Source organism: Rhizophagus irregularis, chromosome 12, assembly GCF_026210795.1.
Source record: "Rhizophagus irregularis chromosome 12, complete sequence".
NCBI classification, from domain to species: domain Eukaryota; kingdom Fungi; phylum Glomeromycota; class Glomeromycetes; order Glomerales; family Glomeraceae; genus Rhizophagus; species Rhizophagus irregularis.
Window position 1 is genome coordinate 1,050,066 of NC_089440.1, and position 26,510 is coordinate 1,076,575.

The window sequence follows — 26,510 nt, forward strand, 5'->3', positions numbered from 1 at the left end:
GAAACTGATATGAATATTAAAGTTAAAAGACAAATTTATCTTATATATATATAAAAAAAATTGGATATTACTAAATATCACCAGTGGTGATCATCACCACACTACTTAATTCTGGCCGAAAATTATAATTTTGGCCAGAATTAAAAAACACATCATAAATTTTTTTTCAAAAATTTCAATTTAAATAATAAATGTGTAAAACAAACCTGAGTAGATACTAATCATACTAAAATTTTGAAAATTTGACTAAAAAAATATTTACCTGCATATCTTCTGATATAAATATCTTCCTTTTTCTTGACTTTCCGGTGAATGAATCAGGTTGGTGCAAATGATTTAGAAATTTTGGATAAAATCCTTGAAAAAGAAGATGAAGAACTTTTATTAAAAAGATTGTATACATACTGGTCAAAAGAGCATAAAAAAATAAAACAAACAACCATAGATGAAAATTGTATTTTACTTATAAAATCAAACTTTCCTATTTTTCTCAAAAACTATCTTGTTTTACCTATAAATTTACATAGTAATGATATTTATATTATAATTAGAATAATATCTCAATTAGAGTTTGGAACCAGTTCTATTTTTGAAAACTGAATTTAAAATAGGTGCAACCGGTTCGATCCGTTTTAAACTGATTTCACAAAATCCGATTGAAACTGAATAATCGAATTGTATATAATTGATAATTCTGGCCAGAATTAAATGTGATCAGCATAAATCTGGCCAAGTTATAATTCTGGCCAGAATTACAACCATTGTGTAATACAATACAGGAAAATCTTACCACATCACCTTCGGTACACAGTAACATTTAGCATCATATATATTATCACATGATATACGTGTTCGCATTTTTTATATTTATCTGAGGAACTTAGTTTTTTTTACTAGCTTGATCTCTATTTGTCAATTGTCATACACCTCAGATATCACACCCCAACAAATATTTGTGTAACTGAAAATGGTGTGGTAAGACTACCTCACAATACGAAATTTTGTGGAACACAATTATCTGTAATGAAATTTTGTGTAATATAGTAACTTACCCGGTAGCTAAACTATTTAGCTATGGTTACATGATTTTAATTCGTAATTCGGGCTAGCACTATAAAGTTTCAATATCAAACCAGGTTGGAAATCCAGTTGCATCCATTTTAAACGCAAACCAGTTTCAGAATATGAATTCAGATCAAACCGAATTGTCAAAAAATCAGTTGGAACCGATTTTTAAACTGGTTGGTACAACTGGTTCCAAACTCTAATCTCAGTCAATAATTTTTGAAAATTCAAAAAATATTTTATATATGATGATGTTGATCACCACTGGTGATATTTAGCAATACCCAAAAAATTAGATGAAATTCAAAAATTAATTGATAAATTTGATTTTAAAAATTCCTTTTCTACTAATGACATATCAGCTAATTATCAAAATTGGATCAAATTTTAAACCCCAAATAATAATAATTTTGATCAACATTACACTACACCAATTAGTAAAAAAAAATCAAATGATCAAATTTAGCGAACTCACCCTAAAATAAAAAAAAACATATGAAAAAACGTGTCAAACCGATGAGCAGAGCCAAAAACCAATGAGCTCGAGTAGCAGAAGGTAACTGGCATTTCGCGATTTCAATGTTGACCATTACTAATGGTAACTTTTAAAAATTTATAAAATAATATTTATAAAGTATTTAAAAAGTATTCTTATCATTATGCTTAACTTTTCAGATTATTGTAGTGGTAATATTAATATGTCAAGCACTATTCCACTCATAACTACATCAGAATTTTCCTGTTCTGCTTGTCAAAAAATATTCAAGAAGCAAAGCGGACTTTCATGGCATTTGACTATTGTGAAAAAATATAACATTCTGCGAAATAATTTAGATAATTTGTCAGAAACAAATAATAAGAATTTTAAAAATATCCTGGTTTATTTAATTCATTGCAAACTTCCAAATGGGTTTAAAAAGGGAGGTCGCCAATTAGTATCTCTTGCTTGTACTAAGCATCAGTTTTTTGATATTTTCAAAGGATATATTCACCATCGTAGCAATAAAAATATTTACAAATGTATTTTTTGAGGCACTATTGGATATCAAACATTAAGTGAAATATTGAATAATCCATTATAGAGTCGAAGATTTTATGATAAAGAACAACAAATCTACGTTGTCTTGTTTGATGATCTGCCTCAACATTTAAAAAATAATCCATTAGCTATTGCGGCTAATTATGCTGAAGGTATAACCACTAAAAGGCACAAATCAAAATATAATCCTAGAAAAATTACTATTGAATGGAAGATAGGATGCAAAAGAAAATTATTGTGAAGCGGGTTTTATATATATGCATTTTTGGGTAAAACAAATTTAAATAGATATTTTTATAGAATTTTTAAATTGTTTTATTAATGGGAAATTTATTAAAATTTTTTATTACATGTATATATATATAATAAATAAAAATTGATTTCTAAATATATTTTAAGTATAACGGCAAAAATAAATTTAAACTTATTATAGAGTAATGCGAATTTTGTCATACTGATTTATAAATAGATACACAATATTTTTTTTTTATCGTAATAATTGCCAAAAAATGTTAATATATTTACAAAAATATTCTATATAAAACATTAAAATCTATAAAATATGAATATATTGAGGTTTAGGATATGAAAGAGAAATATTATTTTGAGTATAAAAAAAAAGCCGATTTTCATGTTCCATAATCTCTCGAATAGCTGAAGTTTTATTTTGAAACTTTCCACCATTCTTAAGAGTTTTACGAAAAAAATAAGAAACATGATTATAATTTTCTTTTCGACAGCACTGCACGAAAAAGAATTTAATCCCTACCTTTGATGTTTAAGCATAAATTCCCAAATATGCGACACTAAAATATGAATATAAGGAGTTAAATCTGAGGATCGGTAAAGTCCTTGTACTAAAATAATATTAGTCTCAGGATTCACCACAGTTTTTTTTAAAAATAACTCATACTATTCTTTTGCTTTTAAGCGAAAATAGTGTGGATTTGTTTCTCTTTCTCCCAAAAGGTCATACAATTCAGCAAATCCATTCCATAAGCTTCTAATTAATGCAGCATGTTCTGGATCAAAAAGCTTAGCCAAATTAAATTTTCGAAGAACACAAAGCTTATCATTTCCCATCAGGAAAGTATAACACCAATTATCAGTATCACAAATCTTCCAAAATTCAAAACGGATTTTTAAGGTTTCTATCTCTTTAATTATAATATTTCAAGTTATATCATTAAATAATCCCTCATTTTTGATTTCTTGTAGCACTAATTCCTATAAACGATCAGTAATACGCAACATAATATGGAGTTTATCTGGCACATAATGGTCAAGTGGAATCATATTAAAAAGTGGAGGTGAGTGATGACCTGGATATGCTTTTGGATTTTCATTCAAAATACTCATCTTTTTACTAATTATCCATTCAGTTTGCCTATCTCCACGTTGATTCTTAGCTATCTTACACCATGGACAAAAATAATTGGAGTTTGCTACGTTAAAACCCAAGCAGGTGGCAAGAAACTTCCAATCAGAGCTAAAATAAAGCTTAAAATTTCAAACTATATTATCAATGAACATTCCAATACTACTCAGCTCTTGCAATTCTCGAATAAGAGTATCTGCTGCAATTTTTAAGGTTGAATAATTTTCAATTCCTGGAAAAAGAACAACTGTATAATGGTAATTTGGTTCAAAAAGTTTTGCTGAATCATCTAATAATGCTACAGTGATCATAACGTGTTTTACCTTTCGTCTAATGTTATGACCATCACCAGAGATACGAAGATGAATAATTGGTGATGCTGGATCTAATTTTTCATTTTGAATATATGCTGGTACTATATATTTAAGAATTTTTTTAATACTCCGATATGCATCTTTACCAATTGCACTGTTAAGGCTGCTCCAATTTAATAGTTTGTTTAACATCCTAACTTTATATAAAAATTGAGGTGAGGGAGGGGGTCAAATTAAGTAAACATTTAAAAATAAACATAGTTTTTTTTTTATTACTCAATGCATTTTTACTAAAAATACAATTTAATTTATTACAGATAATGCAATTAATAAGTTTACATATATTACTTTTATTAATTATACCATTTTCTTTGGTAGATTCAAATACACTGGAAAGAAATTCTTTTAAATATTATACAGATCGGTGATGTTATTATAAGTCACGTGATATAACATATGTTTGTTTATTTTTAAAAAATTTTCAAAAATGAGGGGGGTGGGGTACGTTAAACAAACTATTAAATTGGAGTGGTCTAACTTGCTCAACAATTATCGGATCAGTTATATCAGGTTCTTCTGAAAAATCGGGTGTAATAGTAGGAGTTAAGTCAACAAAATTAATTGGTATTAATTGTTCCATATGTGCATTAATCTCTTGATGAGTTTGAGAAATAGCATACTCCCGAGGTAATTTTGATTCCATAACTGCAAAATAGCGATATGCATCACGTAGAACATTTTCTACATCTTGTATATGAACCACTGATTGCAATTTTTGTTTTTACTTATTAGGGTTTTTTTCTCCAAATGTTGTATAATAATCCTTATTTTGTACAGTAAATTCCAATGTCTTTAAGACAACGTGATCTTTGGGATTGTAGTAATTTTGAATTGAATTTTCAAAGTTTATTTGTGCACATTTTGCAAGACCTTTAGCATGTCTGATTTGTGTAGTTTTACTTGATTCATCATGTAGTTTTAATGCCCATGGTTTGCTTTTGCGATTTTTATCAATACATTTTAATTGAAGTCCATAGAGATGAACTCCAGAAACTGCAGTTTTCTTATTTGAAGTTATTATCTGATAAAATAATTACATATTAAATCATTTTCTTTGCGAGCTTATACAAAAAATAAAAATATAATTGAATTAAAACTTACATTATGTAATTCAACGGAAACATCAAATGTAGATTGAACTGAAACAACTTGGTGCTGAAAATTATTTCCAAAACAAATTAAGTAATGTGGATTACCTTCTATATAATATATGGAACATTGAATAGTTTGACAGTTATTAGACCGGCCCCAGGTAGTTTTAATAATATAATTGTCAGGCACAGGAAAATAATTAGGCGCTTCTGTAAACTTCAATTGCACAACTAGTGGGTAGACACCTTCTTGAATAACAGTATAGTTAAATTTCCGGTTATCATAATATATTATTTCAGGTGAAGCAGGATAGTTTTCCTGCTCATAAGGTCTTTGCTTAGAATTTGACATTGAAATACAGTAAAACGCGTAAAATAAAAAAGTTGACGTTAAAAAATTGTGCAACAGATCGCTTCCCTATAAAAAGTCTACATCCTTAAACTGTACTAGTTTTATGGTTAAAATATCCTTATATAGTAATAATATTCTTAAAATATACTGAAATTTGTACGAACAGTATATTTAAAATAGTGTTCTATAATAATAAATAAGTTTAAATTATACGAAAAATATACTTAATTTTTAAATGTAATATTGACTGGTATTTTAAAATATTCTGATTAGATATGGAAAATATCCTTAAAAGTAATTTATCAGTAATTTAGGTATGTTAATATAATATTCTTAAAATATACTGAAATTGTACAAATGGATATTTAAAATAGTGTTTCGAATTGTAATATTTTAAAATATTCCGGGAAGGACTATATACTATTCGTATCGGTTTCACAAATGACCTGGTATGTGATGATGTGTCCTTAAAATATTCTGATCGAGTACATGAATATTTCGATCGGCAAAAAATTAAATAAAATAACGTAATTAGATTATTTAATTTTATAAACTAAATTTCTTTCTTTCTTTAAAAGACACGAATTATTTTTTGAAAAAAGATGTCAAAAACTAAAGACAAATGCAAGAATTGTGCAGGTAAAAAATGAGAACAAAAAAAAACAAAAAATAAAATGTGTGGCAATATAAATCGAATTTTATATCAATTTTTTTGAATCAATATTTCATAATTATAGATTTCGATGCCAAGTTAGAGTTCATTATTTTCATTATTTTTATTTTGTTTTTTATTAGTGCATTATTACTAAAAGTTTCAGAAACAATGCCACCGGGAGAACCAGGAGGACCATCACCACCAGTAATACTAGGAGGAATTATTAGGACAAATGGTTCTGGATTATCTTTAAAAATATCGATCTTTCTAATCTTAATAGCACGGTTGGTAAAGTCTTTCTGAAGGTTAGTTTTAAATTACTATGATTTTATATTTAATATATAGGCGAACACAGTATAGCAGTAATATTGAGATTTTGTTATGTATAATTATTATAAAGTTATTAATCCAATTTTCATATTTATATTATAAGCATCGTGAGATATCGAAGGAAATTCAAACAAAAAACATGTTAGGGAAAGTGATGGTAGTTCTTTTTCATCGTTTCTTTTGTTGTTTACAAAAAGTAAAATTCTTCTTTACTTATTTATAGATGATCAAGTAGAAATATTAGAAATATCGGATACCAATAATACTAACGAAGATTTTTGTACGTTTCAAATTATGTCTTATAATCTTAATAATTAGAACAAACAATAATACTAAATTTATGTTTATTGTTTCTATATAAGGCTCAACCCTAAAAAATGATAAAAAAAGAGTGAAAATCGGTAAAATTTCGTATTTTTTTTCTACTTTGTTGATTAACAAAAGTAATATTTACTTTTTGGTATTTTAAATTATATTAGGCAATACTTCGATATGTAAAAAAGTGACTAAACCGGGTATTGTATAATTAACAGAAAGCAAAACTTGTGAACTTGAATCTGAAGTAATATATATATATTTTTTTCTTTAGACAAAGAAAGTTTATTGGCTATTAGTAATATTGGAGATCCTATTATAGATTCATTATTCTATTCTTTGGGCAAATTGAAAAAAACTGGAGTTAAAAGTGTAGCAATGAATTTGGTTAATAATAGTATCCGATTTATCACATTAGACTGAATTTATAATTTTATATTATAAAATGTAAAAAAAAATAAATAAAAAATTATGAATGATTTTTACGTAGAATAATTAATGTAAGTAAATTATTCGTTCAATTAACTTTTCAGCTAAAATTTAAAGTCATGGGATGTTTATTAAGTTGCCAGCTGGCACAATATATACAAAATATTTTAATTTTACGATAAAATCGCAACTGTACTACGGCACTATCTTATTATTATTATAAAACTCATGATTTCATCATCAGTCACTCCTCCTTTCCATCATAGTCTCCTTCCTCTTCCTCTACGTCCAACCCCTCCTCCTCCTTTCCCTCCTTTTCATCATAGTCTCCTTCCTCTTCCTCTACGTCCAGCCCCTCCTCCTCCTTTCCCTCCTTTCCATCATGACCTTTCCCTTTCATGTCATTATGAATTTCCTCTACCTCATTATCGTCCAGTTCCTTTTCCTTTCCCTCCTTTTCCTTTCCCTCCTTTTCCTTTCCCTCCTTTTCCTTTCCCTCCTTTTCCTTTCCCTCCTTTTCTTCTCCCTCATCATCTTCGTTAATTAAATCATCAAATCCATTTATCAAGGTTCCATTTTTTTTAGAGACCAAATTTAGCTTTGACATACATTTTTTTTTAATCGAATAATTCCCATTGATTTCCACCACTTTTAACATTAGACTTTTTTTAATTATACTTGCCAAAGTATAGAACCCATTCTCATCAATACTACAATATTGAAACCCCAGATATTCAATATTTTTATTGGTACCCTTTAATAATGCCTCTAAAATATATATAACACCTTTTTTACATATCAAACAATCATTAATTATTAGTTGTTTTAAATCCAGCCAGTTAGCCAAAGATCGACTAAGCATTTTCGATGTTTTTTTAGTGAAAAAATTATCTTCGAGATTAATAATTTGTAACTTCTTACACAAACTTAAAGACTCTATTATTCGACAAAGATCTGAGTTATAAAAGCTGTTTCGAGACAAAATTACTTTTGTTAGTGTAATTTTATGTTTATGTAGAACCATAGAAAGCAGTTTGGAACACTGTTTTCCTAAAACATTTTCTTTTATTGAAAATGTTTCTAAATAAGAAGTTTTCCTTCTCGAATTCAATAACGATTCTAATATAACTGTACCTCCTTCGCCTAATCCCGCGTCGTCGATTATCAAGTGCTTTAAATTAACATTATTAGTTAAAAAAACTTTTAATGCCTTTGCACCGCTTTTTCCTAGTGCATTTTTACTAATTATCAGTTCTTCCAAATTTGTGCTTTCTTTAATTACTTCGCATATTTTTCTCAAAATTTCAAAGGTTTCTTGTTTGTTATTTTTAGTGAAGACACTCTCGAGGTTCAATTTCTAATTCAAATAAAAACTTTAGATTTATATTTAAAATATATCTTAATTTGTATAATAAGGTTAACCTTGAACTTGGTAGTTTTAAGCGTTTCGATTAGTTTGTCAATTGTATTATTCGTAATTCTGTTCTCACTTAAGTCGATTTCTGGCAAGATATCCATGTTTACGATATAAAATTGGATGTTGAAAAAAAAGGAAAAAAGAGAGTTAAAAGCATTTGCAGTTCATTAAGAAATTTCACACGATTCTCCATATTGCGGTTGAATACATAAAAAAGGAAAAAAAATCCTCGTTAATATGACCTAAAAAGAAATTTTACATGATTTACTATGTCATCAATCTTTTCATCATTACACCAGTATTATGCCCATAGTTAAATTTTAATTTATTAATTGTTAAGTTATTTTCGGTTTCTTCTCTTAAGGAGAATCATGCGGCTTAAAACTAAGCGCATACATAGGATTGGTATCGTCCAAGACTCAGGTTTCTTCTTCTAGAAAATAAAATTTTCTTGAAGAGGATCCTGCGGCTTAAGACTGGGCGCATATCGATACTTGTTCTATCTTATTTATACACATTGTTTTTGCTGATTTTTATTTCTGAAGACTCATACTTCACGTATATTAATCAATCTATCACTCTATTTTATGTCTTCCTTCTATATAGATACTTGAAAGAAAAAACCATTTGGAATGGCCTTTCAGGTAATTAGATGTAAATGTATTTATATTAAAAATATTATAACTAACGTTTTTTCGTTTTTAGAATCAGAACATCTGGACTTTGGAATGGACTTTAGGTAAATATGAAAGAAAAACATATTTTTGGAATGATGAACTTTCGGTAAGTTTCATCAATGTTTTTAAAATTTTTGTTTTACTGTTGTCTTACCATTATTTCTCCTATTGTCAGGGACCTCTCGCTACACTAAATTGAGATTGTCAAAGTGAAAACCTTCCCTTATTTGTTAAAATTGCCCTTATTTAAAATCAGCATAGTCAATTTTTTTACTTTATCTACGAATAATTAAAATTATCATTATACCTCCTAAAATATTAGCTAATATATCGTACTGTCATTGCTAAAAGTAAAAATTACTTTTACTAATTTACTAATTGTTGTTATAATATGACTTTAGTGACAGTAATAATCAAAGCTTTGATGTTCCATTTCCTTCAGTGTTAGAAGATACATCTAAAAGGTAATTGATCGATTATTTATAATAAAAAATATAACTTACATTTTCCTAATAATTACTTTAGCGATGATCAAATTCTTGATGATTATGATTATGGACCTTTTAAGATCATTGATAATTATGATAATGATAATTCAGAGACAGAAAGTGGTACTTCTGAAGAGTATGATGGTTTTGAGGAATTTGAAATAACAGCAGAAAAAGAGAATAAAATATGGGACGGTATGTTTAATATTATAAATTTAAAATTTTAAACTAGATCATTAATTAACATTTAATTTTTTAGATACATAAAAACGTATACATAAATAACATATCGGAGTTTTTTTCATGTAAAAATAGGCTAAGCCACAAATTGATTTATTTATTTATTTATTTATGATAGTAAACGATAGCAATTATAGCAAGTTTATTTAGCAAATGTTAGAATGCGCAAACAATAAAAGATTGCATATTATTTAGCCTTTTATTCATGTAAAATTACTAAATTACTTATAATGCTAATTTATAAATCTGGAGGTTGCAACGCTTTTCAAGTCCATTTTTTATCATTATAATATAAATTCATTCTAATTATAATGCAAAACTATTTGACTGCAAAAAAATTTTTTTTTTCTCTGTTTACTACCTACTCATTACCAACCATCTCGTCAAAATTAACCCCTGAAATATCAAAATATTCCTTAATAATTTCAATTTTAATCCTCTTGTTTTCCCTATTTCTTTCTTGAGTTTTTAATTCTTCGTCATAACTAATCAGCTTGCCTGTACGGACCAAATTGATCCATATTTCAAAGTTAATTGCCATCTTTACTCCACTCTTAAAAAAACATGCGCTTAATTCTTCGAAAGAATCTAAAAGTCGCCAATCAAAATTGGCTACTTCTAGTAACCTGTATATACGTGGTGCTCACTGAAGCATCAATTCCAAATTCGGTAAAGAAATTAAGGGGTAAAATTGAGCAATTAATATTTTTGCTTGAGATTTTGTCGTCTCTGATTGTTTTCTGTTTAAGTTTATCTCACAAAAAGCCTGTAATTGTATGTATGACTTAAAAAACCCGACATGAAACCTTAGTTCCTTGCGTCTGGCCATTTCTTTATTTCCTTGCTCATTTGCTTCTCCCATTACGGATAAAAATATATCCTCCGATAAATCTTTTGCAATCTTCTTGAATTCATCAGATAATTCAGTAAGTGATGAAGTCTTTTCTTGCACACGAATTGGTAAAATTTTAAAAGAACTGCAACTTTTTTGATTGTCATCAGAAATCAAATTAATACGTTGAGTACCACGAAAAGATTGAAAATCTTGTGTTGAATTAATCTTTTCCAAATGACTAATGAGGGCTTCTCTATACTCTTCTTTTTTACTGAAGATTGACCTATCACGTATAGGTGGATTATTTGGCAATTTACCAATATAACCTAGCAGCTTATGCAAATCTTCCGCCAATCTTATACTTGCCATATCCAATTCTTTGAATTTCTTTAATTCGATAATATTTGCCTCGAAGCTGAGATCCGAGGCTTGATTATAATCATAATGAGGAAAACTGGCATTAATTGTTATATCATCGGAGTTAACGTGATTTGGCTTTATCACTAATGTTCCTGTGGAATCCATAAATCGTATATTATTATTAACCAAGTTCATTGTTACACTTTTAACTCCGGTATTTTTCAATTTGCTCAATGAATATAATAACGAATCTATTGTGGGACCTCCGATCTTATTAATGGCCAATAATATTTTTTCGTCTAAAGAAAAATATATATATTATTTCAAATTCAAGTTTCAGAGTTTACTTTCTGTGAATTATACAATACCCGGTTTAGCCCTTTTACGCATCGAGGTATCTAATATAATTTAAAATAACAAAAAGTAAGTATCTCTTTTGTTAATCAACAAGGTAAGAAAAAAAATGCGAAAATTTACCAATTTTCGTTCTTTTTTTATCATTTTTTTGGGTTAAACCTTATACATTACAATAAATAGAAAATAATAAACATAAATTTAAATATTACTGTTTGCTCTAAATTACTAAGATTATAAGATATAAATTGAAACTTACAAAAATCTTCGTTAGCATCATCAGTATTGGTATCCAATACTTTTACTTGATCATCTATAAAATATAAATAAGAAAAAAGGAATTTACTTTTTGTAAATAAAATTGTGTTAATTAATAACTATTTAATAAACTTTAATATTACTGTTATACCGTGTTCGCACATATATTAAATATAAAATCATATTAATTTTAAAACTAACCTTGACCATGATCCTGTTCTTCATTCCTATCATCATTGTCAAATTCATTATTTATATTTGGTTTTTTAGTGCCATTATTACTAAAAGTTTCAGAAACCCCAACCCCGACACTAGGAGAACCAAAAGAACTATCGTCACTTGTAACACTTGGAGAAATTATTAGGACCAATGGTTCTTGTTTATCTTTAAATATATCCAATTATGAAATATTGATTCAAAATTGAAGTAGATATTAATTGATTTATTAGAATTAGATACAAAATAAATAATTAACTTTGCAAACCTGTTGCAGGCTGTTCTGTTTCGGGTTGTTCTCCAGAATCAAAATTATAAGGTAAAATACTTTTTTGCAGCTGGATAATTGGTATTTTTAATGATCTTAAAGAGTCCATATTTTAAAATTGCGATAAAGGTGGTAGAAAGAATTCAGTATTTTTTTAAAAAAAGAAGAGAATTAGAGAAAGAAAAACCAAAAAATGAATTTTTAATTTTTTTTTTTGATAAATTTATTAATCGTAATATGTAATTCTATTTCATGGCTTTTTTGCTGCGACATATTAATCGTAATATGTAATTCGATTTTTTTTTTGTTTGGACATATTAATCGTAATATGTAATTCGATATTGAATTACATCTTTACATCTTTTAATGGAAGCGGTGTATTTATACTTTAATGGCAAAGTGGATTTGATGAACCAAAAATGGAAGTGCACGCGTAAGATTTAATTGTGTTATAATAATGATGTTCCACCACCTTAGCGTGACACATTAAACTCTGTGCAACATCCACATTTCTCCCATTCGGTATTTTTTTTTCCGCAAATAAAAAATTTTCTCACTAAAAAAAAAATGACAATTTTGATGGTAGCAGAATGTAACAGTTAGGATTGACAAAAAATTTTTTTTTCTTGTGTGAAAATAATTATTAGATATATAATAAATAAATAAATAAAAATAATAGGTGGGTTATTAAACTTGCGCAATGTGCAATGCGATCATAAATTGAATCATTACGTTAGACGTTTTCGTCTTACGAACCGGGAGACCTAAAAAAATCTTCAGGTAAAGAAAATTTATCATTCTGTTACACGTTGATTTTTTTATTAAGATTTATTTGAAATATATATATATATATTTGCCGATTGACTTTAATATCACAACAGGGTTCGTACAGTATAACATATAATGTATAACGTCAGGTTAGGTCTGCATCATTTTCGTTTACATTCATTTATATCTTTCTTTTTTTCATTCTGTCTTTTGGCTCTTTAGTCATTTTATTCGCTGTCTTTTGGCTCTTTAGTCATTTTATTCGCAATACCTGTAATTTTATTGCACTTTGTATTGTCACTACTCTTTGCGCTAGATTTTATCCTTCATTCTTAAAACTAGTTTACCAAGCACGTCAATATTTACAACTTACAACAACGTTTCCCCTTTTCCCTCGTCCCTGTCCCCTTCTTTGTCTTCTTTCTTGGCCTTCTTCATCCCTTTCCTCCCCTTCTAAACAAGTAATCCTAATAAAATAAAAGTGAAAAATTATATTAATTTAAGGAAACTTATTAGCAAAAAAGTTGATTACTTACTTCCTCTCTGCCTTCTTTAATTCATTATGTACCCGCAGCAATTCTCTCTGGTCATCTCTGTAAGCCCGATCCATACCATTCACTTGCTCTTGAAGTTCCTGCACCTTTTTTTCCAATTCCTTTATGTAATCTAATGGGGGAAAAAAAATTGGTTAACTTGATCTATACGCAGCTCGACCAAGCGGGTTTCTCCATCTTAGGTTGACACCGATACCGCTTAGACGTCCACAGATTCGTTTTAGAACAGACGTCCACAAGTCACCTTTAGAACAATCCAAAGACGTCCACAGGATCATTTCAGGACAAACGTCCACAAGCCCTCTTTAGAACAATCTAAGCCCCCAGGATATCATAGAGAGGAACCCACCTGCAACTACCTGACGAGCACTTCCTCTCTTGCTCTTAATGCGAGCAATTCGTTTTTCCTTTGAACGTTGAGAGCGGTGTCTGACCATCGTGAATCTATTATATAAATTAAAAGTTATTCCTATCATTAAAACTATCTCGGCAGGCTAAAACCTTCCAAGCAGACCACAGTTTTAGACGTTACGAAAACTTAAAATAATTTTTACGTAATTGGATTGTATATATAGGAAAAAATGCGTGAGAAAATACATGTTTCAAAAAGAAGGATTTTAGCAAATACACGAGAACGATAAGATCTGATGAATTTTTTGTGAAATGGGAAAAATGGGGACAAAGAAAAGTACAAAATTAATTACAAACAACGTGCTAGAAACTTTAATCGGAATAGTACAGTATGCCGATCTGGTTGTTAACTAAAAGTAAAATTTACTTTTTGTCAGTATTCGTATTTTATTTTATAAATTATACAAATATTAAATAAATGAGCTATTAGTAATTACGTAAAAGTAGCAGATCTTGTTTGACAAACTCCTTTTCTCGTGAAAAAATGATTTTTTTTCTCACAAAACTTGTTTCGTATGGAAGATATATCATTTTTATTTCATATGGGAACATATCATTTTTTTCTCCCATCAAAAAAAAAATTTTTCACGTAGTTCTTTGGGGAACAGAATAGTTGGGAGAACTGAATTATAATAACATATAATTTATTAACAAAATTATTCATTTTCTATACATTTGCAATTATTTTCTAATTTATTTTCTATTTCTATTATTTGGTTTAACTTTTGTTGATATAATTCAACGGCAAATGTTTTTTGCCGTTTTAATTGTGTAATTTCTAAATAAATGTTAGTAATTGATATATATTATTTATACAATAATAATTTATAATTACCTTTATCTTTATTTTCAATTGTTTCGTTTAAAGAGTTGACCTAAACCAATTTTTTAATTAGAAACCAGATAACAACCGAATACAATTATATACTCCATCTTTTATTAAACCCTCCAAAAAAAAATAAAAAAATAAAAAAATAAAAAATAGAAGAAAAAAAATAAAAAAAGCTATCTAAAAGATCTGAAAAACTACGGGCGAACCTAGTAACCACTCTAGGCGGTTCTCAAGTGTTCACTCACCTTATCTCTTTTTCTTTTATTATTCGAAAAGGATTTATTTTTTCGTTCTTGTAATTTATTTTGACTTCTTTTGTGAACCATCTTCATTTGTAAGTTATCATAATTGAAGGGAAAGGTATTTATAAGATTTAAGCGATTTTTTAGAACAAAAAAGATTAAATGTGTAAAATTTCTTATCAAAGTAATTTATAGTGTGTAGATTATTTATTAATGATTAGAACAATTAAACATTGCGTAATGAGGCGTGGACAAATTACGTGTTACACAATTCAAATTATTTATGCGGAGGTAATCTAAACGTCTTCAAATTTTTAATTTAATTCGAATGAAATGCCGAATACTGATATAGTGTATGAGAAGATGAATTAACCAATAGTTTATCATAACAAGATTTATTGAACTAATTAAGTCAAAACTATGTATGATTCGTTTTATACAAGAACGAAGAAATTGTCATCTCCGAGATCAAGTTTATTTATTTACTTGATTTTGCTTTTCTTCCTCTTTTTTTGGGGACATTATTTTGATTTTCTTTGTCATTTACACGTTGTTTCCGGACCCTTTTTGGAGGATCACTTTGAACTTTTTCATTAGTACGTGGTTCTGGAGGCCGGACCTGAACTTGTTCATCAGTACGTGGTTCTGGAGGCCGGATCTGAACTTGTTCATCAGAAGGCTCAACTGGAGGCCGGATCTGAACTTGTTCATCAGAAGGCTCAACTGGAGAAGGAGGATCTTGTTGTGCTTGAGGAGATGGTGGAGGACGGTCCTGTAATGCTGGAGAATTTTGTGGTGGAACTCTTAAATTATTTTCTAATTCATTTTTTTTTTTTCAGATAATAGCCTATTATAAATAAAATGAAATAATTAATTTCTACTATAAACCAACTAGGTATAAATAAAGTTATTATTAACTTACGTTTATTTTGTATAGTACTAACAAGCGTCTCCTTTACAGCCCAATCGGCTGCGGTTATAGGGAAGTCAGGAGCCTTTTTTTTAAACTATAATATAATAATTTTTAGTATACTTCAAAAAAAAAAGAAATGACGAAAATTAAAATTTAATATTTACAGAACGAACTATTTGTGCAGTTATTGTATGCTTTTGACTCCTATAATCGGCGGTAAAATCTACATTCTTTTCGTAGAGACATTCTCACATTATCTCCTATTACAAAAATTTACTATTAAAAAACAATTTTTATCTTTTATTAAAAATTAATAAATAGTTACCAAATAAGCAAGCCAGCGTTGCTTTTCATTTTTTAATCCTAACGCATCTTGTAAATTATATTTAGACGTAGGCTTATATATGGGCCTGAGCTATAATATAGTAATAAAGTAAGAATTTTTGATTATAGATTATTAAAAATATTTTTATATTTTTACTTTTATACCTCAGTTTCGGGTGTTTGTTCCATTTTTTTTAAATTTTTTTAAAAAAATGCGTAAAGAAATGAAGAATCACTAAAGATAGCATGTATTTATACTTTATACTTAAACGTGACGCGACTGACGCGTTGTTTATTTTTATTTTTTATTGATCGCGAAATACCATTTATAGTTGTTCGACACCATTTTCTGATTTTCTGTCCTGATGGTCTAACAAAGTGCCTCTCCAAAAACTGATTCATTACCCCTGTGAATAATATATTACGACTCGTTTATGCATCAAAGCCCAGCTCGAGGACACTAAGGAGACCAGTATCAAACATGTCTAATAACCGATATAACTTTATTTTAGGTTCTGACTGATTGAGAGCCTTGCGAACAATTGGTGAGAGGGAGTTTATACCTTTAAATATAACTTTTGCATTTCACTGTAGTGTTGGTGTCATAAAGAAAAAAAATATCATGAAAATTATATTATGAAATTATTAATGAAAGATTATTACAAGTATTAGGACTACATTCTTGTCAGTATTAACACAGTTAAATTAACTTCATTGATAATAATACATAAAATATAATGATTCAATTTATCGGTCATCAGTACGAGCGTTGCTCATAACACAATCTCTTAATACAATTAGTATGGCTTTATATGAACCGTTGCTCATAATAGGCTTTGAACAATTATTATGGCTTTTATATGAACCGTTGCTCATAATAGGCTTTGAACAATTAGTATGGCTTTGTGTGAACCATTGCTCATAATACAATCAGTATAATTATTACGAATATTGTCATTATTATATCATCTCTAATAACGATACACAATCTTGTAACACAACCTCTAACTTTAATGCGTAAATTTAATACAATCATGTAATACAAACTATGTGATTGTTTATAAAAATAGATCGTTACATAAATTCTATCACGTTTCAAAATGCCATTTCTTTGTTCTTGTCGTATTTGTAAAATAAATTCTAAAGATGGTAACGGAAAGTGGTTGTCTACTAGAAAAACTTTTAAAAAACATCAAAAAAGAGAAAAAGCAAATATTGAAAAAATTAATGAATCTGAAGCAGAAAGCGGATCAGAAACAAAAAGCGATAGTGAATCAATTTCAAGTTGTAACGCAGCTGAAAAAAGAAAGTTCGAAGACGATGAATCGGATAAATCAGATACAAGTTCAGAAAGCAATATTTCAAATAACGATCATGTTCCTGTAATTTTAAAAGACATACCAAAAAGGTAATTAATTAATTGTTTTATAAAAAAAAGTAAATTTTACTTTTATTAAACATTATTGTTATAATAATACTTTAATAATCATCAAAATCATGTTAATTGCAGATCAGAAGATTATGATGATGACGATAGCGATGAGCCATTTCTTGACAACGAAGATTATAATAATGGTAATCCAATTCCTAATAACGAAGATTACGATAAGAATAGTGATAGGTAAAGTCTTGATAATAAAGATTGTGATGAAGAAGATGATAAAGGAGACATAGAAACTGAAAGTGATTGTTCACAAACAAGTGCATATATTTCTGAAGAGAATGATGAATTAACAGATGATGATAAAGAATTTGAGGAATCTGAAATGACAAACATAAACGATGGTACAGTTAATACTATGTTTATTGATTTTAATTTTGATAGAATAATAATATTTATTTATTTTAGATGAATTGATTCAAGGTTTACGTCTTTTACATACAAAAGTACTCCATTCAATATCTGACATCGCATTCAACAAAATACTTGATAATGTTAATTCTAATTTAACAATCTATAAGTTGAAAAAAAAATCAATAGCATAGTTCCTTTTGAACCTCATAGATACGATACTTGCAAAAACAGTTGTATTGCATTTACATCATCATATGAAAATTTAGCCAGTTGCCCTATTTGTGGTGAAAACAGATTTGATGATAATGGCAAACCTGTAAATACAACATTTTTTTTTTCGGTAAAAGAACGCCTAATAATTCAATACAAGAATAAAGAAAGAGCCGAAGAATTACAATATAGAAGTAATTATTCCCAAAACAAAGGAGAGGAGGAAATATATGCTGATATCTTTGATGGATTGTGAGTATAATTTAATTACTAAAGTAAATTTTTTTTTAAAAAAAAGGCCATTAAAATATGTTTCTTTCAATAGGTTATATAAGGATTTATTACAAAGGGGTTTTTTTAAAGATGAACGGGATATTGCACTATCTGGGACATGTGATGGATATCAGATCTTTGAACAACGAACCGATGATTGTTGGGTCATCTTATTAATAAATAATAATCTTCATCCTTCTATTCGTGTAAAAAAAGAAAATCTACTGGTAACAATGATAATACCAGGTCCCCGTTCGCCAAAGAATTTTAATTCTTTTTTATGCCCTCTTATAAAAGAATTACAAGAACTTGAAGGTATAGCTAATTTTAATATCTAATAAAAATGTATTTTTTCTATAATTGAAATTTTATTTTGTTAAATATTATAGAAGGAGTTCAATGTATAGATGGACGAACAAATGAACCTTTTATTTTACGCGCACATTTATTAACATGGATGGGGGATGTTCCAGCGTTAAGCAAAAGCTTAAACCTCTCTGGACACAATTCGTATAAAGGTTGTCGTTTTTGTATGATAAAAGGGACTTGTCACCCATCAAATAAACACATATACTATCCATCATCTGCTTTTTGCAATATAAGAAATCATGATGACACGATCAATATGGGAAAATTAATTGAAGAAGAAACGAATAAAGATCGAAAAGATGAAATGATCAGAGAAACAGGTATGATTTTCTTGAGAAAAAAAGTAAAAGTATACTTACATCTCTGTATTAATTATTATTACTTTACTATACAGGAATTAAAGGGTCCAGTGAATTGTTAAAATTACAAACATTATTATTTCCATGGTCTTTCCCAACAGATATAATGCATTTATTCTTCGAGAATGTGGCACCGTCAATGTATGCACATTGGAGTGGAAAATTTTTTTATAACAATCTATTATTGTCTAGTGATTATGAGTTATCAAAATCACAGTGGGAAAGTATTGGCATACAAATGGAAAAAGTAAAAAAAGATATGCCTATTGAAATTGGTCGCCCTCCACGTGACATATTTAAATATCATAATGGTTACAAAGCGGTAGAATGGAGAAATTGGATAATTTTATTTTCATTACCATTACTAAAGGTGTATCTGGATAAAAGGTATTTTAATAAAAAGTAAAAAGTTAAATTAATACATTTTTAAATTTTTTTAACTAATCAAAAAGTAAATTTTACTTTTCGTTACATAATAGGCATCTTCAAGGATGGGCAAACTTTGTGAAGTCTGTAAAGCTTTGTTTAGAACCTGAAATATCTGAAGAACAAATTGATGATGTACAAATTTTGCTTAAAAAATTTTCAGATTATTATGAAAGGTAATGATTTCTGTCTTATAATTTATAATTGTATAATAATTAAAATAATGATTAATTATTTTAGAGAGTATTATCAGAACAATGGCCAACGTTTAGCAGCATGTAAGATAAGTTTCCATTACCTCTTACATGTAGCAAATTCTATTAAATATTGTGGCCCTAGTTGGACCCATTGGCAGTTTCCTATAGAAAGGGTGTGTGGTATATTACAACCACTCATTAAATCAAAGATCAAGCCATATAGCAACCTTGCAAATATGCTTACTTTGTTACAGCAATTTTATATGTTACCATTTTTTTCTATCTCAAAAGCTATTTTCAAAGAAAACCCGCTAAAACAATGGAGTAAGGAACGGGTCTTTAGTACTGAAGGGTATGAAGAAGAATTTTATTCCCCTTCTACTCAATATTCTCTGAACACAAACATCTGATTAAATTTTACGAAGGATCAAGCAATATAAATCGTAATGATTTAGAAATGGTAATATAAAGCTTTATTTTATTTAATTTTAAATTCATCATTACAATAACAAAATAATTTCGTTTTTTAGGAGGTTAATAATTATGGTGTAAGATATGGAAGATTAAGAACTTCAGATGGACAATATATTAGTAGCTGTTGTATAAAAAGAAATAATAAAATTGCAAGAAATAATTATTGTGCTCAGGTAAAATTTATAATCTTTGATTACTATCATTGCTATTTTTTTATTTTTTTGATATAATTTTAATATTGATTTTATATTTTATTTATAAATATTTTTAGATAAGACGCACAATAGATAAACTTGCCCACAGACCCAATGCGCCTCCTCAACTCGTTATTGTAGATATATATGGAATCGTAAATTATTATCTTGTCCATGAATTCAACCATCAGGTTTACATGTTAGCCTATGTACAATTAACATCAAAAATTGTAGAAGATGAATATGGATGTAAACATTTTACTCAATTCAGATCAAAAGAATTTATCGATGTAAGATGTTTAGATCATTGTATAGGTTTTGCTAAAATAGATAATAGATATTATATAATTGATAAAGAAAATGCATTTGATGACTCTAATTGGGAAAATATTGGGCATTGATTTCTTGCAGCAGTTCGCACTTATAATAAAACTTTTTATGTTCTAGTAAAAAACCCGATAATTAAGAATATTTGTTGTATATTGATTAATTTCTAAAAATAGCTAAACACGAATAAGATTATCCCATTAACTTTATTTGTATCTAAAAATAGTTAAACACGGATAAGCGATGATGAAATAGATGAAATACCTATTATAAGCAAAACATTTCACTGTTTTTTTATTTTACTTTTCTCTTTTCTGATAAAATATTGGTAATAAGTCTATGTTATTCTGGTAATAAGTCTATATTATTTATAAACTTACTGACGAAAAATATTTTACCAGGAATAAAGGATACAAGATACAAAACCTTGAATTTCTGGAATTAGAAAGTTTTAATTAACCCTACTTAGAAGAGAAGCTGACTATATTACAGGGAGAGACGGTATGAATACATAAATTTTCCACCACAATATCAATTATCCAATAGTTAGTTACTGTCGAAATTAATATTAACTGATTCTTTTATTTTTTCTATTTTAATGTAGCCGTGTCAGGTGTTAACTGTAGAATGTAGACGTGTATAAGTATTTTTTTATGTTTATTAACAGGTATGCATCAAACTTTATTGTATTGGATTTAAAATTAAATAATTAAATTACTAATATACCTTTTTCCCCTCTTTAACAAGTACATTAAATTAAATAGGTCCGTGTCGAGGTGTTAATTGTAGACGTGTATAAGTATTTTTTACTTAAAAATTATGTTTATTAAACAGGTATGCATCAAACTTTATTGTATTGGATTTAAAATTAAATAACTAAATTACTAATATAACTTTTTCCCCTCTTTAACAAGTACATTAAATTAAATAGGTCCGTGTCGAGGTGTTAATTGTAGACGTGTATAAGTATTTTTTACTTAAAAATTATGTTTATTAAACAGGTATGCATCAAACTTTATTGTATTGGATTTAAAATTAAATAACTAAATTACTAATATAACTTTTTCCCCTCTTTAATAAGTACATTAAATTAAATGGGTCTCGAGTTATTGTGTAATGGGTATGAAAAATAAGTTTTCCTAACTGTATCTTCTTTTCTTTATTTATTTTATTCTTTATTTATTTTCGTTTTATATAGTTTCAGAAATATGAAATTAAACATTTTACTTTACTATAGAAATTATTTGTATCATTGGTTATTAGCATAGCCTTTAAAATGTACACGAATTATTATTGAAATATAATCAAACCATATCGATATTGTATTTATATACTAAAAATATCATTATTATCAAATGTAAAAATGTAATTAAAATAATCTTTAATGCAAGTAAAAATGTATGCTATTTTTAATTAAAAGATACATAAAATATTATTTTATTTGAACTAAATTGACCTTTAAAACTACTAAAAATATATGTTATTTCTAATTGAAATATTATTAAAATATATGCAAAATACAATTGAATCATATTTATAATACACTGAAAATGGGCTTTAAATATACTTAAATATATATAATAACACGAAATAAAATTATCCTGAAATTAAGTAGAAATTAATGACATAAAATTTGCACTTAAAATATACTTAAAGAGGCAAAATTTAAGGGTGTTTTATGAGCTTTTTACATATTAAATACAGTATATTTAAACATAATTTTAGCATTATTTATGGATATAAATATCTTACATAAAATATACTAAAATTATATTTAATTTATACTTATAATATACATGATTATATAGTTAAATATTCTTAAAATTCAGTATATTTTCAGTATATTTTCAGTATGCGATTTTTCTTACTGGGCTTTAGTACTATGAATAACGGAAAATCTGAAAAATACTGCATAGTAACTTTTGGTGACGCTAAATGTGTCAGATGTTTGACCATCATTATTATTGGCTATAAAAATTTGGGGTTATCTCAAAAATTTAGGGTTACAGTGTAAATTAGCGCATATGAATATATTTAATATAATGATTCTAAAATCACAACAAATATGATATCAAATGAAGTGATTTTAAAATCAGTTCTTCCTAATAATAATAATAATAATTAAAAAAAAAAAATAGAAGATTTGGATCTTTTATTACCACTTATTACTTATAATAAAGATATTGGATTTTATGATAAAATTATTTATATTTGAAATAATAAGAAAATATTTTTAGTATAAAATAGAAAGAATTAAAATTTATTAAAAAGTTAAAAAAGGAAGTTTCAAAGCAATAGTTTATTTTTGCAAAATAAACGAATTTTGATAGTTTTATTAATATAAACTAAATAGTATACTTTGTAATATATTATATAATAGTTTTATTATTAATGTAAACTAAATAGTATTTTTCACAGGTCGAAAAGTAAAAAATCAGGCATCAATCAGTCACCAATCAGGCAGTTTGCTAACTTTTGATCCAATAATCAGAAAAGGATAAAATATATCTCATTGGAATTGTCTCAACAAGATGAATCTAATGGTAGTAAAATCGCATTTCTAGAATTAATAGTTAATAAAAAATTAAATAAAATATAAATAAGATATTTTTATTTTTATATTTTACTTAATTTTCATCAAGTATTAATCCTAGAAATGCGATTTTACTACCATTAGATTCGTCTTGTTGAGATGATTCCAATAAGCTATATTTAATTCTTTTCTAATCATTGGATCAAAAGTTAGCAAACTGCCTGATTGGTAACAGTATTTGGCGAAAATGCCAATCAGTCACCAATCAGTCACCAATCAGTCATCAATCAGCTACCTGATTGGTGACTGATTGGTAACTGATTGATGCCTGATTTTCACTTTTCGATCTGTGTTTTTGTAATGTATTATATATTATATAATATAATAAATTGTAATTAAATAATATAATCTATGTTTAGATTGTATATAAATATTATAACGAATATTCAATTTTATATAATAAATATCCATTATACGATATACTAATAAATAATTCGTTATATTATATCAAATAATTTATTATAATATAAATACTAAAATTTTATAATAAAAGTCTATTAAGTCAAACCAGAACCCCGGATATCTAATATAAAGGTCATAATAGACTTTTGGCCAAAAACACCCCTTTTTGCTAAAACTCAAAAAATCATTTTTTGTAAATATCTCAAGTTTTCAGCATTCAGTAATCCAATTTTAATGAACTTTTTTTATTTTGTAGCCCTTATTTAGCTCTACAATTTAAAAAAGTTCATCAAAATTGGACTACTGGATGCCAAAATATTTACAAAAAACAATTTTTTAAGCCTTTGAAAAATAGGCCAATTTGCCAAAAGTGTGACTTAGATCCCGATCTGCTAACTCTTTCTTGTAGATCCTTGGTCAAAAATTTCGCGGAAAAAATTTTTTATTCTTCGTATTAACACATCTCTTATTTTACTCCTAAAATGCCTCCCAAAGGTAACAAAAAAGCTGGCAATAATCCTAACGGGGGACCTGCCAAGCGTCAAGATAAACGAAACAAAAATAAAGACTCTGGCTCTGACGTTTCGAACTCAGATAATGAACAAATAAACAATAAAAACAACTCTTCCAAACGTACCCGTACGCTCCCAGAAAATCCTATGGAAGAAGACTTTGTCGCCGACTCAGCGGCTGACGCTGGAGGTAGCAATACTACTCCTCCTCAACAAAATAATGCTAACAATTTTTCGTCTCCTCCTCCTAAAGATACTACTGTGCCTTCTGCGCCTGGTTCTGTTGCGTCTGGTACTGACGCGTCCATGCATGCTCCAAAAGACAAAGAAACTTCCCCCTTAGACGCGTCTCCTAATAATGACATTATGGATACCAATGATACTTCCCCTCTTCCCCTTGACACGCCCACTATTTCCATTCTTAGGCGTGATTATCAGGCTGCTGCGGCGCCTAATACTTCCCCTGAATTTGTTAAAAAGTACCCTACTAATCAGGCTATGATTGACACTGTCAATAATCTCCTTTTGGAAACTTATCACTCTTACATTGGCCGTGCTCGCATGTCTGGTTCTGGTGACCTCAAAAGATTAATCATTCATTTTAATTCAACTACTGAACGTGATGCCTGCCTTTCTCTCCAACATGAAGATTTTACCGATCTCCGATTTTTTCTACATGACCCTCAGCAACTCCGAACTGATGAAGATCTCCGGGCTATTCAAATTACTGACATCCCGTTTTTCATCAAAAAAGATGATATTATAGCTCTTTTTAAAAAATACGGTAACATACAATCCTGTCGCCTCTATACACGTGCCAATGCTAAAGTTTAGCAAGTTCGTATTGTTTATGATGATGCTTCTTCCATCCAACATTTCATGGATAAACAATGGGCGATCTATTGTTATTCCACTTGTTTACGTATTACACCATGCTCCCTCACCCTTGATCAGAAGAAATCACGACGTGAATTCGTCGCCGTTTTATCTCAACTCCCTCCTAACACAAAAGATGTGCATTTAGCGCCCTTAGTACAAGCAATTGGCGCCATGGCCGTTAATATACCACTATCTCTTAATTCCTATAAACCTAAACGATGGGCTTACATCACCTTTAAATCACAACAAATGATGGATACCGCAATGGAACAATCAATCGCACTGCAAGGCCACAGACTCCAATGAGAACTCCTGGAGAATACAAACAAGCTTTGCCACAGATGCGGCAAACTTGGCTGCGCCCCTACCGCATGCCCATTGAACAATTCTCGTGGTCGCTCTCGCACCCGTAATCCTGTTGCACACTTAAAAGAACGTTTTAATATTGGACGATCGAATAACCATGACTCATCTGTTAATCGAAGTAGACATCGTTCCCGTTCTCAATCCAAAGACTGTTCTAATTCCTGATAACGTATTCATTCAGCCAACAACACTGGACGGAGCAATAATAATACCAATAATACTTCTTCACCCAATTCTTCTAATTCCAATAAACCTGTCCAATCTGCACAACAACCTCGCTCTAATGAGCGTAAAGGCAAAGACCGTTCAGTTTCCTTTTCTACTTCCCAACGTAATAATACCTCTACTTCCAACTCATCTGGTCATAAACCTCCCTCGGTGGATCCTAATTGTTCCTAAATTCAAGAGATCCTTTCGGTGCTCAAAGCCTTCAAGAAGATATGGCTAGTGTACGAGCTAGAATCCATGCTCTTGAATTAGCTGATCAGAGGATGTCTCGGCTGGAACTTCGTGTTTTTGGACATATGCATGACAATGTTCTCCCGCCTGATCCCAATGATTCTTCACATATGCTTGTTGACAACCACCAATGCACCCCCCCTTATCTAACACAATCTAACCCGCCCACTTCGAACAGGCCTAATTCCGGCCCAGTTCTCCCTCCCCCAACGGTTCCTGTTCCCCGTTCTACCATTTCTTCTTCCCCCATCCCCGAAAATGCTGATGAAGCTGCTATTAATAAAGAACGTGCTGAAATTTATTCATTTCAATGCTCTTTAGATAACAAATTCGATCACTTATTTGGCTCCATTGAAAGATTTATTAGCTCCATTTCTGGTGGCTCTTCCTCAGACTTAGTCAATAAGACTTCGTCTGATTAATTTGTTATCTCTTTCTTTCACCCCGCAGTTTCTATCATAGTGTTATAATGATGAACGATAATATAGAT

General features: G+C 28.7%; 10 protein-coding genes across 11 annotated transcripts; 3 read left to right on the forward strand and 7 right to left on the reverse strand.

The window, feature by feature from the left end:
- Nucleotides 1–1,724: 1,724 nt before the first annotated feature.
- Nucleotides 1,725–2,468, forward strand: OCT59_003775 (uncharacterized protein; the record flags this gene model as incomplete). The annotated part of the gene is made up of 2 exons (XM_025324928.2): nucleotides 1,725–2,000; nucleotides 2,148–2,468. The coding sequence occupies 2 exons, from the start codon at nucleotides 1,725–1,727 to the stop codon at nucleotides 2,343–2,345; spliced, it is 474 nt and encodes a 157-aa protein (XP_025183714.1). The 3' UTR covers nucleotides 2,346–2,468.
- Nucleotides 2,469–3,016: 548 nt separating this feature from the next.
- OCT59_003776 (uncharacterized protein) lies at nucleotides 3,017–4,499 on the reverse strand (the record flags this gene model as incomplete). Its single annotated transcript, XM_066147864.1, has 4 exons — nucleotides 3,017–3,261; nucleotides 3,352–3,513; nucleotides 3,649–3,897; nucleotides 4,313–4,499. 4 exons carry the CDS (start codon nucleotides 4,497–4,499, stop codon nucleotides 3,017–3,019), a joined length of 843 nt encoding a protein of 280 aa, XP_065996523.1.
- A 78-nt stretch (nucleotides 4,500–4,577) lies between these two features.
- On the reverse strand, nucleotides 4,578–5,299 carry OCT59_003777 (uncharacterized protein; the record flags this gene model as incomplete). Its single annotated transcript, XM_025328146.2, has 2 exons — nucleotides 4,578–4,877; nucleotides 4,958–5,299. 2 exons carry the CDS (start codon nucleotides 5,297–5,299, stop codon nucleotides 4,578–4,580), a joined length of 642 nt encoding a protein of 213 aa, XP_025167926.2.
- A 602-nt stretch (nucleotides 5,300–5,901) lies between these two features.
- Nucleotides 5,902–7,022, forward strand: OCT59_003778 (uncharacterized protein; the record flags this gene model as incomplete). 2 transcript variants are annotated; one of them, XM_066147867.1, is made up of 7 exons in its annotated part: nucleotides 5,902–5,938; nucleotides 6,037–6,238; nucleotides 6,431–6,441; nucleotides 6,508–6,564; nucleotides 6,647–6,685; nucleotides 6,764–6,799; nucleotides 6,874–7,022. In XM_066147867.1, the coding sequence occupies 7 exons, from the start codon at nucleotides 5,902–5,904 to the stop codon at nucleotides 7,020–7,022; spliced, it is 531 nt and encodes a 176-aa protein (XP_065996525.1). The 2 variants fall into 2 exon arrangements, with proteins under 2 accessions (XP_065996525.1, XP_065996524.1); XM_066147866.1 differs by having other exon boundaries at nucleotides 5,922–5,938; nucleotides 6,095–6,238.
- Nucleotides 7,023–7,272: 250 nt separating this feature from the next.
- OCT59_003779 (uncharacterized protein) lies at nucleotides 7,273–8,546 on the reverse strand (the record flags this gene model as incomplete). Its single annotated transcript, XM_025311553.2, has 2 exons — nucleotides 7,273–8,385; nucleotides 8,451–8,546. 2 exons carry the CDS (start codon nucleotides 8,544–8,546, stop codon nucleotides 7,273–7,275), a joined length of 1,209 nt encoding a protein of 402 aa, XP_025170435.2.
- Nucleotides 8,547–9,077: 531 nt separating this feature from the next.
- On the forward strand, nucleotides 9,078–9,877 carry OCT59_003780 (uncharacterized protein; the record flags this gene model as incomplete). Its single annotated transcript, XM_066147868.1, has 6 exons — nucleotides 9,078–9,089; nucleotides 9,151–9,184; nucleotides 9,298–9,331; nucleotides 9,524–9,586; nucleotides 9,648–9,805; nucleotides 9,870–9,877. 6 exons carry the CDS (start codon nucleotides 9,078–9,080, stop codon nucleotides 9,875–9,877), a joined length of 309 nt encoding a protein of 102 aa, XP_065996526.1.
- Nucleotides 9,878–10,211: 334 nt separating this feature from the next.
- On the reverse strand, nucleotides 10,212–12,250 carry OCT59_003781 (uncharacterized protein; the record flags this gene model as incomplete). Its single annotated transcript, XM_066147869.1, has 7 exons — nucleotides 10,212–10,476; nucleotides 10,657–11,344; nucleotides 11,414–11,443; nucleotides 11,523–11,561; nucleotides 11,659–11,712; nucleotides 11,859–12,041; nucleotides 12,142–12,250. 7 exons carry the CDS (start codon nucleotides 12,248–12,250, stop codon nucleotides 10,212–10,214), a joined length of 1,368 nt encoding a protein of 455 aa, XP_065996527.1.
- A 1,014-nt stretch (nucleotides 12,251–13,264) lies between these two features.
- On the reverse strand, nucleotides 13,265–13,900 carry OCT59_003782 (uncharacterized protein; the record flags this gene model as incomplete). Its single annotated transcript, XM_066147870.1, has 3 exons — nucleotides 13,265–13,376; nucleotides 13,446–13,575; nucleotides 13,813–13,900. 3 exons carry the CDS (start codon nucleotides 13,898–13,900, stop codon nucleotides 13,265–13,267), a joined length of 330 nt encoding a protein of 109 aa, XP_065996528.1.
- Nucleotides 13,901–14,530: 630 nt separating this feature from the next.
- Nucleotides 14,531–15,038, reverse strand: OCT59_003783 (uncharacterized protein; the record flags this gene model as incomplete). Its single annotated transcript, XM_066147871.1, has 3 exons — nucleotides 14,531–14,652; nucleotides 14,710–14,749; nucleotides 14,952–15,038. 3 exons carry the CDS (start codon nucleotides 15,036–15,038, stop codon nucleotides 14,531–14,533), a joined length of 249 nt encoding a protein of 82 aa, XP_065996529.1.
- A 388-nt stretch (nucleotides 15,039–15,426) lies between these two features.
- OCT59_003784 (uncharacterized protein) lies at nucleotides 15,427–16,374 on the reverse strand (the record flags this gene model as incomplete). The annotated part of the gene is made up of 5 exons (XM_066147872.1): nucleotides 15,427–15,764; nucleotides 15,871–15,955; nucleotides 16,026–16,091; nucleotides 16,187–16,276; nucleotides 16,351–16,374. The coding sequence occupies 5 exons, from the start codon at nucleotides 16,372–16,374 to the stop codon at nucleotides 15,427–15,429; spliced, it is 603 nt and encodes a 200-aa protein (XP_065996530.1).
- Nucleotides 16,375–26,510: the final 10,136 nt, after the last annotated feature.